Genomic DNA, 13,112 nt, shown 5'->3' with positions numbered 1-13,112 from the left:
GGTATTCTGTGTTGTTGTTGGCGGAGCTCTCTGCTATACGTCCACCTGATCCGCCATCTTGTTTGTTCTCTCTGTAACATTTTTTAAACCTTAGTTTTATTACATGTTTATGAAATATCAAACTTTACCATATATATGCCTTGTTCTTGTATTATATTACTGCTTTACTGTGTATTTCAGTAAAGCATGCAGTTATGTTACAAAACAAAAAACCCAAAACAAACAACAAGATCTTGAAGCTTTTCCCCTATGTGTTCTTAGGTCACTGATTCATTTTGAGTTCGTTTTAATATATGTTGTCGTGTTTAAGTAGCATGTAGGGATCTAGCTATCCCATCACCGTTTGTTGAAGAGACTGTTCTTTTCTGTTGGTATGGAATTGGCATTGTTCATAGATTCATAGGTTTATTCCTGGATTCTCAATTCTGTTCATTGATCTTTGTATCTGTACTAATATCAGTATCGTATCCCGTTGTTCTGATTATTGTAGCTTTATAATACGTTTTACTTCAACTTTATTCTTTTCAAAGATTATTTTGACAATACAGGAGCATTTGCAATTCCATCTGTATTTAAAGATTGGCTAGTGCACTTCTGCAAAGAAACTGTTAGACTTTTGATAAGGATTATTGAATCTGTAGATTAGGTAATACTGATAATATAACAATATTAAGTCTTATAATACATTTATTTAAGTGTTCATTTTCTTTTCACAAGCAAACTCTTTTTACAACATCCTTCCACAGTATCTGGCACATAGCACTGGTAGCTCTTATATAGTTTAACCCTTAGGTATAATACTGTCCTTCCTAGTACAGATATGTTAACATTTCTACCTTTTTACTTGTTTTGTCTAGATAAAGATCTTTAAAGGTAGGAACAAAACCTACTCCTTCCCAACTCCCTAGTATAGAAGGGTATACACACTCTAAGTAAATCATGAGGAAGAGACTGGGTGGGGCATGAACTCCATTCAGTCAGATCTCATTCCTCTTCTGGTTCTGGGTAGGTTCATGTGTGACGACGTGGACTTCAATTTGCGGGTGCACAGTGCGGGCCTCCTGCTCTGCAGATTCAACCGCTTTAGCATGATGAAGAAGCAGATTGCAGTGGGCGGGCACAGGTCCTTTCACATCACATCTAAGGTGAGTGCTGACCAGGCTGTCTGGCTGTTTGGATGTGAACACTGAGGACCGGGAGCTGTCGGGGCTGAAGGGGAAGGGGCAGACCACAGCATCTTCTTAGAGATGGAGCTTGACTATTAGGTAGTGTTGGTAAAGTTTTCCTTGACATCTAGCCTTGGAAAGTTAAAGGTCCCATTAGATTTCTCTTCAGGGCTCTCATTTTAACCAGAGTCCTTTTAGATTCTGTTCAGGTATCACAGCCACAACAAAAGTGTTATAGACTATCTCTCTAAGTGATCTGTGGGATGGAAAAGGTATTGATGATGCTGGTAAGAGATTGTGGATTCAGGTGTAGTTGAAACGGAAAGCAGGGTGCTGTGTGCAGGGTGAACAGGAGCTAGAACAGATGGGACTTGGTGTCCGAGCAAATATAGGGAAGAGACAGACCTGCAGGTTTCTGGCCAGATGTAGCATTCCCAGAGGTTTTCATCACTGAATTTGGGGGAAAGGCTAGGAGGTCCCTTGACTCTCTTGTTTTTTTCTACAGTAGGCAGCCAATTTTCTGCATATAATAAATGCCTATAATTTTTACTGATTACAGTGATTCATTTTCACATACTATACTTTGGTAAAACCTAACTTTTCTGAATAATTTTATTCTTGAATTATGTGTTCTCAACTCATACCACTACCCTCTTCTACCTAATCTTTGTTTCTAGCTATTATAATTTGTTGTTGTTAAGTGATGCTGAGTCGATTCTGACTCACAGAGACCCTGCATAGGGTTTCTGAGGAGCAGCTGTTGAGTTTGAACCACCAGCCTTGTGGTTAGCAGTCCAGTGCTAATCCTATAGCCCCACACCCAATCCTTGCAGTTCCCACGCAGTCTGTGAGAAGGACTTCTCTCCTGAGGGTGTGCCCATCTCTCTCTCTTCAGTGAAGGGAGTGGATGAGGGGAGTGCTTGACACTCATACCTTCCCATGCAGGTATCTGATAACCCCGTGGCTATTGTGCCAGCCCAGTACATCTGTGCCCCGGACAGCAAGCACACGTTTCTCGCAGCCCCTGCACAGCTCCTGCTTGAAAAGTTCCTCCAGTACCACAGCCACCGCTTCTTCCCCCTCTCATTGAAGAATTACAACCACCCGGTGCTGTCTGTAGACTGCTACCTGAACCTGGGATCTCAGGTAACTTATGGGAGCATCACTGTAAAATCCATAAATCAGAGAAATTCTTAAAACGGGTGCACAAGAATCCAGGACTCTGAGGTTTTATTACTTAACCAGTTTGCTTTAGATTCTGTACCCCCACTATATAGATGATGAAATTAAGACTGAGAATTGCAATGGTTTGCCCAAGAATAATAAATTAGGACACAAACCCAATTTGAATGGCAAAACATTTCTTATTCTCAAATGAACTGATGTGTAGGTAAGTCTAGATAAATCTCAGAATTCATTTTTTAAGGAAAAAGATTTGGAAATAGCATTAAAATATTTTTTCTAGTTCCCCACAAATCTAGATTTTTGACCAAGCAGTTAATATTTCTTAGATTGAAACTCCTAGTATAATGTCAGCTAACTCATGGAAAGCCAATGTTTCTCTTGTCTTCCTTCTTTTCAGATTTCTGTGTGTTATGTGAGCTCCAGGCCTCACTCTTTAAACATCAGCAGCTCGGACTTGATGTTTAGTGGACTCCTGTTATACCTCTGTGACTCTTTTGTGGGAGCCAGCTTTTTGAAAAAGTTTCATTTTCTGAAAGGTAACTTATATAACTCTTACCCTGGACTCTGACTTCAATGCCTACAGCCTCTCTGAGGAAGTTGTCTTTTGGTTTTAGTCTTGATTTATAAAGAAGCTAACTTGGTCCTTGAGAGGAAATGTGACTTTCTGGTCATCCTGGAAAGCACACATATATTGGCGAGGGGCCTGGGACCTTCTTACTCCCGGGCCAACTCTCTTTCCCCTGTGCTTGCTAGGATAGAGACTAGAAACATGCCCTTTCTTTTAGATGAATAGCAGGTGTTTTCAATGCTTGTGTTACTTTTCAGTCCATATCTTTAAAATCAGGGCTCAGCACACATTAGGTTTTCCATCCTGGTAGATGAGTTCGCCATCCTTGTTTGGGGGTAGTACTTATTCCCTTGCTTTGTTCTTTCCTTTTCCCTTCTGTAGCTGTTTTCATGCTAGAGTGGTGGAGAGTGACAAACACTCATTCTATGCGTTTTCAAAAATTATTTCCAATGTATTTCCAATCCTACTTTGGATCCCTAGCTCATCTTTACTTTTCCTTTTTTTTTTTTTAATTTAACCTTCCTATGAAGGAGCTATGGTAGCGTAGTGGTTACGAATCGGGCTGTGAACCTTAAGGTCAGCGGTTCGAAACTACCAGCTGTTCCGCGGGAGAAAGATGAGGCTTTCTACTCCCGTAAAGATTTACAACCTCGGAAACCCTGTATAGGGTCGCTATGGGTCGGAACCGATTCGATGGCACTTAACAACAACAACAATGTAGCAGTTATTTAGTGAACACCAACAGTATGTAAGGCCTTGGGAAATAGTAAGAGGTTTCTACAACAGTCTCTTCCCTCAAGAAACATTTTTCTCTCAGAGAACAGGGCATGTAGGTATGTACGTAGGTAGGAAGGAAAAGAAGGAAGGATGGAAAAACGAGATTGATGGATGCTAGGTGCTCAGAGCAGAGAATCCTCCAGGCTGGGCAGCTGGGGAATGGTGTGAAGTGCAATAGGCCCGGATGGGGAAGAAGGTGTGAGGTGGGGTGTGGTATGAAGCAAGGACTGGAACTGCGAGCTCTGCCTTGTGATCAGGCCAGTCTATCGTCTTCCATTTCTCTTCTTCATTCATTCTTTTTCAGCTTTTATTCTACCTCCTTGTTGTCCAACCTACTAAATGTGCCAAATAACAATGAGACATGATATCTTGTTAAAATAATAAAGCATTACACAAGAAACAAGAGACTGGCGTAGACATCAGGTTCTTCCTTCCAAACAGGACCATATTGTATTATTGCAAATAGCATTCAGACAGTAGTTTTCTTTTTGATAAACTCCTCCTTTCTCTTCACATGTCATCGACACACCTGGCTACAAAGGTGCAACCTTGTGTGTCATCTGTCAAGATCGAAACTCACTCCGTCAGACAGTTGTCCGGCTCGAGCTGGAAGATGAATGGCAGTTCCGACTACGTGATGAATTCCAGACTGCCAATGCAAAGGAAGACAGACCTCTCTTTTTTCTGACTGGACGACACATCTGAGGAAGATACCTACAGATTTTCCGAAAGCATGAAACATTCAGAACCTTCCTTGAGGCTAAAGGAAGTCCTAAAACCATGGGGTGTTAGAACTGCTGTGGGCCCCAGAAACTTGTCTGTTGTCCAGCCCCTCAACAGTACTTGTCAGGGGACCAAAGTCCAGCCATGGATGGTGACTAACTGAAGGTAACTAAGTCAAGTTGATGGTAAGCAGGAATGCAAACCCAAGCCTGCTGAATTCTGGGCCAGAGCTTTTCCTACATTACCACATTGCCCTGTACTATCTTGAAACCATTTTTGAAGAACAAACATTTGTCTCTTATTATGTCATTCGTATGCTTCCACAGACAAGCATGATTTTTCTCTTAGTCTCCAAGGATCACTCTTAGATTATCTTGTTGAGCATCAGTATTTCAGAAAATGAATATGATTTCAGTTGAATAGGTTTTATTAACCCACTACAAAACAATAGTCAAAGAATATTTTAACGGTAAAGGCTGGAGCCAATAAAAACTAAGAATGAGATCACTTATTAAGAATTATTTAAACTTGTCTACAAGTTTGCTCTTTTAGAAACTAACTCATAGACATCAAATTTAATAAAGAAAAGCAAATTGTTTTACTCTAGAGTAAATATGATTATTAAAATAGTCCAGGGAACATACCCTACCTCTTAGAAAGGGCAAATATGAAAAGAAGCTTCCTTGAAAACCAAAAGGTTTTAGAAAGGAAATTAGGGCTACAGAGGTTGACCTTAAAAAAACAACAAGACTTTGCCTTACAAAGAAAAGAAGACCAAATTACTTACTTGAAATAAAGAAACAGTAAATTACCAAAGTGATATATGAAATAGTTGATAAGACTATAATTTGTTTCCATTCTCTAAGTACCTTGTTTTCTCTATTACTGATTAGTGTCTTAGAGAGATTCTTACCTGACTAGAGAGAAAATGGGAACAAAGGAGGGAAGAAAGGTGTGCCAGTCTGTATTTCTCCCACGTTCATAGACCGACCAGCATGGTTTTTAAACGGACATTTTAGAAAGACAACTACAGGCCAGACAGTGGGCCAGGTGCTTTTTACATTTATTATTTAATCCTTTCAAAAAACTTGGGTGTTTGGAATCACTCTTCCCATTTGAAAGATTAGAAGATCTTTCCAAGATCACACACATCTGGAAAGAATTAGAAGCACAATCCAAGCTCCTGGTTTCTGGACTCCATCCCCCCCCAATACCACCCTGCTTTGGAATGGCCCCTAACTGAGGAAAAATGTCAAGAGACAGGACTGCTCAGTATACCGTTTCAATACATAAATAATGTATTGAATAAATAAATGAATCCTTAGTTTGCACCCTTATGCACCCATCCTAGACATTTATAAGCACTCAAATGGATAAGAATCCAAGAAGAAATTACTTTAAAAGATGATGCCAAAGAGTGAGTATCGACGCTTTTTTTCCCCAAAGAAAAAAGTCCGTGAGTATAAAAGATTTAGATCAATGTTTATAAATGATCACTTTGTATATGCCAGTATTCCTATTTTGGAATAAAAACTTGCCTTCTTTGGTTCTATTTGTCTTTTGTAAATAGCAGCTTCTCTGCATTTTATTAGGTTATTTAAACTTGGAAAAAACAAACTAATATTCTTGTCTGTTTCAGTATTAAAAATAAAATGTGTAATGCATTTATAATCTCTTTGTTGTTGTTGTTAGGTGCCATCGAGTTGGTACCGACTCATATCGACCCTATGCACAACAGAACGAAACAATGCCCGATCCTGGGCTCTTTGCTGGGTATTAATTGCATGGTTTTAAGAGAAAGTAGTGTGATCAGTGATCTCCAGGAGTCACCTGCTTAAAGTTTCATGGCATGACCGAAAAGATATGTTTGAAATGAAATGACATTAGGGGTGCATGCTGAGGGATTCCTGAAACACAAAAAAAGTCAGACAGATTGTACAGAGAAAGGGAACTGCAGCTCAGAGAAGCCTGTCATAAAGGAAGGGGAGCCTCAGGGAGCTCTGAGCTTCAGAGTGGATAAAGAAGGTGAAAGGGGAGCATTTGCCAGGATGCTTAGTAGGGAAACTAGTTTGGAGCAACTAGGCCATTTGATTCCTTGCACCTCTTCCTACCATACTGTCTATATCACACCCATCTGGCTAAGGCTAAAGCAGGAAGGGATCCCAAGCAGGAAGAAGTAGGGCATGGGGAAGCCCTTAGACCCTTTTAAAGACAGCTTTAGGAATCCCCTCTCCATAGTATGTCCCGTACCCCATAGTCACTTGAAACAATCTATAAGTGGAACATAGGCAAACAGGAACTCCTTAGTACAAACATTATAAAACAAAACAAAAAGTAAGAAAGACTACATAGTGAACGAAAAGGAATAACCTCTATAAAGAGTTGATAAAGTGGTTTTCTCTTCCTTGTTTATCATCATGACTTCTATGTCCTCATACTTCCCACTCATTTCAAGAAGACCTGCTCAAGTGTGTCACCAGGCCACAGACTCAATGTTTATGCCATTTCCCTGTTCACTTTGCAATGCTTTCTTTCTCTCTATTAATACTCCCTTGTGTCACAACTTGATGACTTTTTGCTCACGATGCAGAGGAGTCTTGCTTTCTCACAAGGTGTGGAAGATACGGACCACCTTCTATAACAGTAAATCAGCTGTAGGGTGTGCTTTTGCTCCTGGAAACACTGCACAGTATATTTTAATTCCCTTGTTTAGAAGAATGTTTCTCCTTAGACCTTGTGTGAATGTGTATTTGCTTTCACTCATCTCAAACAGAAGAAAATTCTAGGCAGGTTCAGTTTATCCAGTTGGTAAAGCTTACCCTTGGCTTTCCTGCCCAATGATTCTAGAGTTGTTGGATACAATGCCATGGTTCAGGACTGGTTAGTATTCAATGCCCAGGCATTCTACAATGCTGTACCACCAGTGTTAGTGCTCTTACCACATTCTGCCTAAACTAATGTAGAAAGAAAAAACTTCATGAGAGGTCTCTGAACACCTCAAAGTGCTCTATCTACACTTCCTAATTGTAAGAAATTAGATAATGTCTTGGGTTGGCAGGTTTTCTATTTTCAAAAGTAGACCATTTGTTAATGATTACATGTAATTTTTTGGCAGGTCTGTAGGTAATGGAAATTATCAAATTCTTAGCTTCCATTCCTAGTTTTAAATGATATTATGGGCTCTGCTGTGGGTTAATGCGCCAGACTGCAAAGCCATTTGAACTGCAAGGTCAGTGGTTCAAGCTCACCATCTGCTCCTCGGAAACCCTAGACAGGGTCTCCATGAGTCGGAATCAACTTGACGGCACTTAACAACAACAACATGGGCTCTTCTCTAGTGTATCTTTACAGATATTTCATTTTAAACAGGAAGAACTACATGTGCATCTTAACAGCCCATACACAACTACTCTTTAAACTTTCTCTATCTCCATTTATTGAGCAAATTAAACATCCTTTGCAAATTAATCAGAAGAGTGAGACCTGTCTCTTACCTCAAGCCTCTATCTCTGTATAGTCTTACAGATCTTATGTTCAAGTCTAAACAACTAGAACACTCAAAACCAAGGGTTCAAATCCAAACCAAGTAGTGAAACTCAACGACAGGGGTCAGAGAACTTAGACTTTGAGTATATGTTTAATGAACTTCATGAATGTCATCTCTGTCCCTCACCGTCTGGGATTAGAGATGCTTTTATGTCCTTCTTTTTATTCTTACTTTCCTTTTTCCTACTTGGTTTTAAAACAACAGACACTGTATCACAGTTCTAGAGGCCATGGGTCAGAAATCTAGGCATCAGCAGGGCAGTACTCCCTATGTTGATTGCATAACTCCACTCTCTGCCTGCCTTCAGTTGGCCTCTACTCCTCAGAGATGATTTTCTGGTGTTCCTAGTAATTAAGATCAGAAAGGGGCTAACAAAGTGGGGGGAAATCCCCTGGATATTTTCAGCAATTTAAGAATTTTACAATACAGAAATTATGTCCCAAGAAGCAACATTTATATAGATGTAAAGGCTCTCCTGGTAGGATGGAACAGTGGAAAGGGTATGGAATTTGAAATTAGGAGACTTGAGTTTATACATTGATTCCTTGGCCAAGTCACTCAGCTCCTCTGAGACTGGTTGCTACAAAATAAGCATTCCTCAGTAAGCAAACATTTTTGAGCACCTAAGATAAGTACTGGACTGTGAACTTCAAGGTTGGCAATTGGAGTCCACCAGCCGGTCCGTGGGAGAAAGGTGATTTCTGCTCCTGCAAAGACATTTCTTTTTTTTTAAGGAAAGCCTTGGAAACCCTACACAGAGTAGTTATGGGTTGGAACTGACCCGTAGGCACTTAATAACAACAATTACATGCCAGGAATTTTAAGGTGATTAAATAAACAAAATTGTGCTTATGAGGAACCTGAACATAGACCAAGAAGCAGACATTTGAACAAAACAAGGGGATACGGCATAGTTTAAAATTAGGAAAGTTGTGTACCAGGTTTGTATTCTTTCACCATTCTTACTCAATTCATAGGGTTGTTATGAGTCAGAAACAACTCAATGGCACCTAACAAAAACAAATACTTCTTTTAATCTACATGACAACTCTATGAAACATATCTTTGTGACCATTGTATAGAAGACAAAACAAGTTTATATATTACATAATTTGTCTGACATTGTTAGCTAGTAAATGACAAAACAAATCTAGATCCATGCCTATAGGTGTAACATTTCTGTTAACACCAAAGCTGCATGCCTTGAAAAATTTACTTCCAACAAATGACGTCCATAGAGGGCTTCAAAAGTTTCATGGAAAAGTTTCATCATCTTTACACTCCATTTTTCCATGACCGTCTTAAAGCCCCGTTGTATTAGAACACACTGTGAAGTCCTAGGGCTCTGTGCACAATAAAAGTGCTGGCCCGCTTGCCCGCTACCACATCCTGAATATTCTACATTATGTACCATCCAAAGTCTGCCTGATCTCCAGATAAAAGCCTTTGGAAACACTTTAAATAAATTTACATTTAATCTCCTAGGCCTGACTTCACACTCAACTGCTCTTTAAGGGAAGCCCATGAGCCAAGGGGCACATTCAGTGTAGACCAGTTTTCAATTCATTTTTTTCATCCATTTGCCTAGGCTTATTTCCCAGCTCTGAGGAGTTTAGCATTTTAATTAACAAAACAGTTGAAAGGACTTGTGCAGATTTTTTAAAAGTCCTTCATGTGGAGAGAAGAAACACCAATTCTGTGGTTGCTTTTGTCATTCACCAAAGAAACTGCCCTAGTTTCCTTTCTTTCTGAAATTCTGGCAAGCATTTTTTTTTTTTTTTTTTTTCACTTAAAACTTCTGTCCACTCTAACTCTACGAAGAGGTCTTTCCCAGGACTGGTAACCCACCCTACTAAGAAAGGTGGGGTTGTGTGGCTAATGGATGCTTCATGTTTTGAAGTTTTGAGGAAAGTTTCTGAGGATTCCAACCCTGATCAAGTCATGGCTTTTTTAAAACGGATGAAATGAATGCTCCTGGGGCCTCCCACTTGGTCTTGGCAAAACAAGCAAGCAAGGAACCAATCATGTCAAACAACCATATAAGTAGATACAGCTTAAACTTTAAAGGCGTAGATATGAGGAACAAGCAGACTTTAAGGAACTTGTTTAAATCACACATCTATTAAGTGACAGACACTGGATTCAGCCTCAGAACTCACCCATCTGACTTCAGACACCAACTCTTTAGCAGGCAGAACTTAATTTCTACTTTCAATGTGTTATTTAGAAACTAGACAATATTACATTGAGAATTTTTTAAAAACCATGGTTCACAGTCCTTTCCCCAGATATTTTGAGTGTCTGCTGCAGGTTCAGATGGTGAGAATGGAAAGGAGCTCCATCCCTAGTCTCAAGTTGCTCATACTCCTTAGCAAAGTCACCATGTTCATTTTTAAGTGCTCCTTTCCAGACCTAGTCTCTGTCTATGTGATTAGTACATATCGTATTTTTTATTCTTTCTTTTAGTTAATAGTATAATCACATACTCATGTTACACGATTATAATGTTAATTTAAAAAATAGAATAAAAAATCATCTGCTCATGTTCGGAGTCCTGCTGTATTGCTGTAGAATAAGCACTGAACTGCTAACTGCAAGGTCAGTGGTTCAAACCCACCAGCTGTTCCTTGGAAGCCTTACTTAGGGTCGTTATGATTTGAAACTGACTCGAAGGCACTTGAACGTATTGCTAAAGTTTTAAACTTATGTTTGTGAGTGGTGATATGTATTTTGAGATTCACTTGGTTCCTTCATGTTTGACCTTTAGTCTCTTATCATCTTTCCCATCACTCTCTGGGGGAGCAACATGATGCACCTGCCTGGATTCCAATCCTGAAATTACCAATTAGTGGGAGAAGAACCATATTTAACTTCTCTTTGCTTCCATTTCTCCACACATAAAAAAATCAATGATAATAATAGCATTTTATATGCAAGGCTGTTGTGAGGATTAGATGTAGTGTAGTAAGCTACTCCTGTTCCTAGCCTAGTACCTGCTAGCATTGCCAATAAAGAGCGATGCAGTAAACCTCAATGCACACAAACAGACTTTGGTGAGATGGACTTCAAAAAGTTAAAAAAAAAAAACTCCTGGAGTAAAATTACAGTGTCTTAAGTTTTTGAACAATTTTGTGAGTTTCAAAATGTATCACCAATTTGCGTTCCAAAGGGGTTATTCAATTTCTTCTCCTTCCAATGTATGAACAAATTTGTCACACCAATTTCTGGCATCAATATTCTCATCATTTAAGTTTTTGTTAATGTATTAGAAAATGGTGTGGGAGCTACACTAAAGCTTGTCTTCTTAGCTGCTTCTTGCTCTTTCCTGTTTACAGTGTTCTGTGAAACTTTGCTACAAGGTAAGGAGGTGCCCTGCAATCTCAGATTTAACCAAGGGGGCTCCACAATGTGGGACTGAAAATCAGATTGCATCAATCCTGAGCTCAGTAATCGTCCACAGAGCAGTGGGAAAGAGCAGCATGGGTCAGGAGTGAATTAGCCCCTCCAAATGCGGGTCTTATTGGGACGATCTTATGCCTATCACTCTGCACTGCCTCACCCAGGGATCCCCCACACTTGCACTGTTGGGGCTTTTCCTTTCCGGATGGTACATCTTCTCCCTGACTTGGCTGACAGGAGCTAGTGGTGCAGGTGGGTGGCATACCGTCTGGGAATAAGTGTGGTCACCTGGGGCTAGGAGCTGGAGCGTAACTACATCCAAACTACTTCCCACAATGTAGGCTGCATTTCTAGAATGTGCCCTTCTTTTCCTCTTTTGCTGCATTTCCCCATCTTCCTTTGCCCATTCTATCTTCCAGGTGAGTGTGTGTGTGTGGCATGTGAACATGATTTTTTTTTGTGTGTGTGTGTGCATTACTATGGGGGTGGGGAAGTGTTGGAAGATGGTATGTCAAGAGGTGAACTGAGTTCAAAACAGAAACATCTTTAATAAGAAAGAACTTTGTTTTGGTATTTCCGTTTTGCTCCCATCCTCTTTAGTTCACAGACCTTTGGCCTCAGCTGTTTCTAGACACCCAGCCCTCTTCATTCATACAGGAAAACCCACCATTTCTCTCTTGACTCAGACAGCAGAGACAGTGGAGCAAGGCAGTATAAAATGGAATGTGGTGCTATGCAAGAAAAAGAGGGCCTGAGGGCTGCAATAACATGGCAAGAGCCCACCCTGAACAAAAGACCAAAATGTAACTTTTTCTAACACTATGCTCACCAGAACATGTCTGCAGTAGGTAGCACATTGCTGCTACCTAATTGGTCACATATCCATAGCCCCACTTGCTTTTTTGGCAAGCTTGTAGGCCAAATGTCAGAGGTGAGGGAGAGGGAATCTTGTTACCCAGGGGCTCCCAGAGCCTACAGAACTGTTGGTGTAAACACGTATTCACTAGGCAATAGTTGAGAATTTCACCATGCCGCTCATATAGTGTAACTGCAGTCAGCTTCTATCTGGTGATTTATCATTTATGGAAATTTGTAAGCCATCTGAGCAACACAAGCTGTAAGCAAGAAATTACAGAAGAAATGTGGCAGACTTCAAGGATAGCAGAGATACAGCAATAATAATAACAATAACAAAAATACACCAGATAAAATTTATTAAACATTTACTGTGTACTAGGCATGGTCCTAAGCACTCTAATCCTCAAACATTAAGAGATGGGTTCTACTATTTATCTTCATCATATAGACAAGGAACTGAGTTTAAGAGATTTGCCTGCAATGGCACAGCTGATAAGCGTCAGAGCTGGTGTTTCGTGTAGCCCAAATCTGACAGCAAAGCCTGAATTATTAGTAATATAATTGTCTAATATGGTAAGCAATTGAGTAGCCTGTCAGCTTGCCCTATTCATTCTTGCATGTCATCTAGTTCAGGGTTTCTGGGGTATCCCCAGAACCTGAAACTGCATCCACTAGGGTAGGGCCCTGGGACACCCAGTGGTAATGGTTCCAAGGCTTGGTGCTCTCGACAGAGGGATCTGAGTGCTTCCAGGAAGAGTTTTCTGAAGGAGGAGGATACAGCATTGTAGAGGACAGGGGTCACTACTGAGCTGACATAGAAAAGCGTATTAGTCACCATGTAGAAGTAGTGATAGAAATCATAGAGTTGCCTGGAAGAGAAAGCCAGAGA

General features: G+C 40.2%; 2 protein-coding genes across 4 annotated transcripts in view; one reads left to right on the top strand and one right to left on the bottom strand.

The window, feature by feature from the left end:
• The window catches only part of GREB1 (growth regulation by estrogen in breast cancer 1), a 130,036-nt gene extending 125,635 nt beyond the window's left edge, over positions 1-4,401 (top strand). For all 3 annotated transcript variants that reach the window (XM_006869450.1, XM_006869449.1, XM_006869448.1), the window contains exons 29-32: positions 1,010-1,145; positions 2,112-2,312; positions 2,749-2,887; positions 4,238-4,401. In XM_006869450.1, the coding sequence (XP_006869512.1) occupies positions 1,010-1,145; positions 2,112-2,312; positions 2,749-2,887; positions 4,238-4,401 (640 nt within the window). The remainder of the gene's footprint in view (positions 1-1,009; positions 1,146-2,111; positions 2,313-2,748; positions 2,888-4,237) is intronic.
• Positions 4,402-12,847: 8,446 nt separating this feature from the next.
• Positions 12,848-13,112, bottom strand: part of NTSR2 (neurotensin receptor 2) — a 13,388-nt gene continuing 13,123 nt past the window's right edge. Inside the window, 2 exon segments of the mRNA XM_006869471.1 lie at positions 12,848-12,916; positions 12,918-13,092. Coding sequence (XP_006869533.1) covers positions 12,848-12,916; positions 12,918-13,092 — 244 coding nt within the window.

The sequence above is a fragment of the Chrysochloris asiatica genome, unplaced genomic scaffold (genome assembly GCF_000296735.1).
Source record: "Chrysochloris asiatica unplaced genomic scaffold, ChrAsi1.0 scaffold00131, whole genome shotgun sequence".
NCBI lineage: Eukaryota > Metazoa > Chordata > Mammalia > Afrosoricida > Chrysochloridae > Chrysochloris > Chrysochloris asiatica.
Note: the sequence above shows the minus strand (reverse complement) of the source record. Positions and strands in the feature narration are given on the sequence as shown.